The sequence below is a fragment of the Cavia porcellus genome, unplaced genomic scaffold (genome assembly GCF_034190915.1).
Source record: "Cavia porcellus strain 051 isolate PalLab524CR breed Dunkin Hartley unplaced genomic scaffold, mCavPor4.1 scaffold_9, whole genome shotgun sequence".
NCBI classification, from domain to species: Eukaryota; Metazoa; Chordata; class Mammalia; order Rodentia; family Caviidae; genus Cavia; species Cavia porcellus.
In genome coordinates this window covers 81,503,640-81,507,463 of record NW_026947492.1, presented here as the reverse complement: position 1 = coordinate 81,507,463, position 3,824 = coordinate 81,503,640, and the positions used below count along the sequence as shown (strand labels likewise).

Here is a 3,824-nt window from a genome sequence, read left to right as displayed (position 1 = left end):
GAGAATGTCTCTAGTTTTACAATATGTTCATATACTATTGATGGTTACAGCATAATTACGTTAAAAGGTCACTTTAATATGATCTAGTCTAATGTACCTACTGGGTATGTGTTTATGTATTTAAAGATGTGGAACATAATATATTATTGTGTTTAATTTTTTCCACAGATGTGTCATATTAAATCTATCTTCAAAATGAAATGCTTTCAGGTGTAATTTTCATTTTAATTTACAAATTCAGCTCAATAATTGAATAAAGTGGACCATGACGGATCAATGTTGAAAAGTTGTCTTGAAGCTGAAAACATTAGTTCAGGTTTCTGCTCCTGAGATTCAAAAGCAAGCAAATGAAATAGTCAAATGACTGAAGAGAGTTTATTAACTCGTTTAACTTGCTTTTTTCTTTCCTTTTTTCCTTTTTTTTTCTTTCTTTGTGTGTGTGTGTGTGTGTGTGTGTGTGTGTGTGTGTGTGTGTGTGTATGTGTGTTTGGCAAAATTTTTCTTTACCGATGCACAATCATTGTCTGCATCAAGAAAACAGAGAAGAATTCCTTCTGCGTCCAGAAGCTGCTGCGTCCTTCCCTGTTCGCGTCGCTTAGCCAAGATGCTGGAGGAGACCCAGACCCAGGACCAGCCCATGGAGGAGGAGGAGGTGGAGACCTTCGCCTTCCAGGCAGAGATCGCCCAGTTGATGTCTCCGATCATCAACACTTTCTACTCGAACAAAGAGATCTTCCTGAGGGAGCTGATTTCCAATTCGTCAGATGCCCTGGACAAAATCAGGTATGAAAGCCTGACAGACCCCAGTAAAATCGACTCGGGCAAGGACCTGCACATAAATCTTATTCCCAATAAGCAAGATCGCACCCTCACCATCGTGAATCCTGGGATCGGAATGACGAAGGCGGATTTGATCAGTAACCTCGGCACTATAGCCAAGTCGGGAACCAAGGCCTTCATGGAGGCTTTGCAGGCTGGCGCTGATATCTCCATGACTGGCCAGTTCGGTGTGGGCTTCTACTCTGCATACCTGGTGGCTGAGAAAGTGACTGTGATCACCAAACATAATGACGATGAACAGTATGCCTGGGAATCCTCAGCAGGAGGGTCCTTCACAGTGAGGTGAACCTATGGGTCGAGGAACAAAGGTTATTCTGCATCTGAAAGAAGACCAAACTGAGTACTTGGAAGAAAGGCGAATTAAAGAGATTGTGAAGAAACATTCTCAGTTCATTGGTTATCCCATTACTCTTTTTGTGGAGAAGGAAAGAGATAAAGAAGTGAATGATGATGAGGCTGCAGAAAAGGAAGATAAAGAGGAAGACAAGGAAAAAGAAGAAAAGGAGTTTGATGACAAACCTGAAATAGAAGATGTTGGTTCTGATGAAGAAGAGGAAGAAAAGAAGGAGGGTGACAAGAAGAAGAAAAAGAAGATTAAGGAGAAGTATATTGATCAAGAAGAGCTGAACAAAACGAAGCCTATTTGGACCAGAAACCCTGATGATATTACTAACGAGGAGTATGGGGAGTTCTACAAAAGCTTGACCAATGATTGGGAGGATCATTTGGCAGTGAAGTATTTTTCCGTGGAAGGGCAGTTGGAATTCAGGGCTCTTCTTTTTGTTCCACTATGAGCTTCTTTTGACCTATTTGAAAACAGAAAGAAGAATAACATTAAGTTGTATGTGCACAGAGTTTTCATCATGGATAACTGTGAGGAACTGATCCCCGAGTACCTGAATTTCTTTAGAGGGGTGGTGGACTCCGAGGATCTCCCTCTAAATATTTCCAGAGAAATGTTGCAGCAAAGCAAGATCTTGAAAGTCATCAGAAAAAATTTGGTCAAAAAATGCTTAGAATTGTTTATTGAACTGGTAGAAGATAAGGAGAACTACAAAAAGTTCTATGAGCAGTTTTCTAAGAATATAAAGCTTGGAATACATGAAGACTCTCAGAATCGGAAGAAGCTCTCAGAACTGTTATGCTACTACACATCTGCTTCTGGAGATGAGATGGTTTCTCTCAAGGACTACTGCACTAGGATGAAGGCGAACCAGAAACACATCTATTACATCACATGTGAAACCAAAGACCAGGTAGCTAACTCAGCCTTTGTGGAATGTCTTCGAAAGCATAGCTTAGAAGTGATCTATATGATCGAGCCCATCGATGAGTACTGTGTCCAGCAGCTGAAAGAATTTGAGGGGAAAACTTTAGTGTCTGTTACCAAAGAGGGCTTGGAACTTCCAGAAGATGAAGAAGAGAAAAAGAAACAGGAGGAGAAAAAGACAAAGTTTGAAAACCTCTGCAAGATCATGAAAAATATTTTGGAGAAAAAGGTCAAAAAGGTAGTTGTATCAAACCGATTGGTGACATCCCCATGCTGTATTGTCACCAGTACATATGGCTGGACAGCAAACATGGAGAGAATCATGAAAGCCCAAGCCCTAAGAGACAACTCCATGATGGGGTACATGGCAGCCAAGAAGCACCTGGAGATAAACCCTGACCACTCAATCATGGAGACCTTGAGGCAGAAGGCCAAGGCTGATAAGAATGACAAGTCCGTGAAGGATCTGGTCATCTTGCTGTATGAAACTGCCCTGCTATCCTCTGGCTTCAGTCTGGAAGAGCCTCAGACACATGCAAACAGAATCTACAGGATGCTCAAGCTGGGGCTAGGTATTGATGAGGACGACCCCACTGCTGATGACACCACTGCTGCTGTCAATGAAGAGATGCTGCCCCTTGAAGGAGATGATGACACATCACGCATGGAAGAAGTTGACTAAGCCCTGCTGGAAGGAACGACTGGGATATGTGTTCAGTACCTTACTTTCATTCCCTCTGCTAATATATATTTTTGAGGATTTTTTTGTTAACATAAGTCTGTATGGCATGATAACTGCTTAAGGGGAAGATAAGATTTCTTTCTACTTTTAATGATACTGTGATACTTTAGGCACTAAAGCAAAGCTAGCAATGCTTTTTCTAGTTTCACTTTGGTTTATTTTAACAGGTTGAGATGTTTGTGGTAAGATGTAACTTACTGTTAACTTTGTGAAGTCTAAAGTGTTTAGTTATCAAGCCAGATTTCTCAGTAGACCAAATCTTTTGTCTGAAGTGTTGAGATAGGCTGATGTTTAAAGGAATATTTGCTACAATAGCTTGAGTTTTCCATCTTGTAGGATCTACCTTTTTTAAAAACTTTCCCCTGTAGTTTCAAATCTGCATGTCCTAGGTTTCTAGAAATAAGTACATGAAACAACGTGATGGCAGAAACTGCACGGGGCTTGTTTTCCGAAGAAAAAGTTTAGAGGAATAAGCTAGGTATACTGCATTGCTTTGAAAAATAATTTGGAAAAAAGGCTTGTGAATGGAAATGGAGTGCACAGGTCACATTCTCCTTTAAGAGGTAACAAATACAGATAAGTTTAAAAAAAAAAAAAAAAGAACACAGAAAAGAAAATTCAAATACAAAATCGGTTGACTTGAGAACCTACCGTCTCCAGTAGGTAGCAGTTACTTCTAAATACTAAAGCAGGGGTTCTCTGAAGCAGACAAAGCCTCAACTTCACTGAAACCCCTTGAGGGCAGGGGGAAATTTAGGGAACCAGTCTGCAGAAAATGTGGGTAAAGCCAGTAATGAGCAAGTGGTCTCATCCCCATCTGAGATCCCTCTGGGCAGCGCTGCTCCTCTCCCAGCAGTGTGGGCCTCACTGATGTCAGTTACGTTCTACTAACAAACCTCTGCACACGCTCTGACCTTTCACACGTTTATGTCTTTGTACAACATGGAGCTGGCTTTCTGGTACACTTTCCTC

At 41.1% G+C, this 3,824-nt stretch overlaps 1 protein-coding gene across 1 annotated transcript; it reads left to right on the top strand.

Annotated features, from left to right (window-relative positions):
- Positions 1–554: 554 nt before the first annotated feature.
- Positions 555–3,455, top strand: LOC100725824 (heat shock protein HSP 90-alpha-like). The gene is given in 2 exon segments (XM_013147275.3): positions 555–1,119; positions 1,121–3,455. Coding segments are annotated over 2 exon segments (2,187 nt in total). The 5' UTR covers positions 555–604; the 3' UTR covers positions 2,793–3,455.
- The last annotated feature ends 369 nt before the right edge of the window (positions 3,456–3,824 follow it).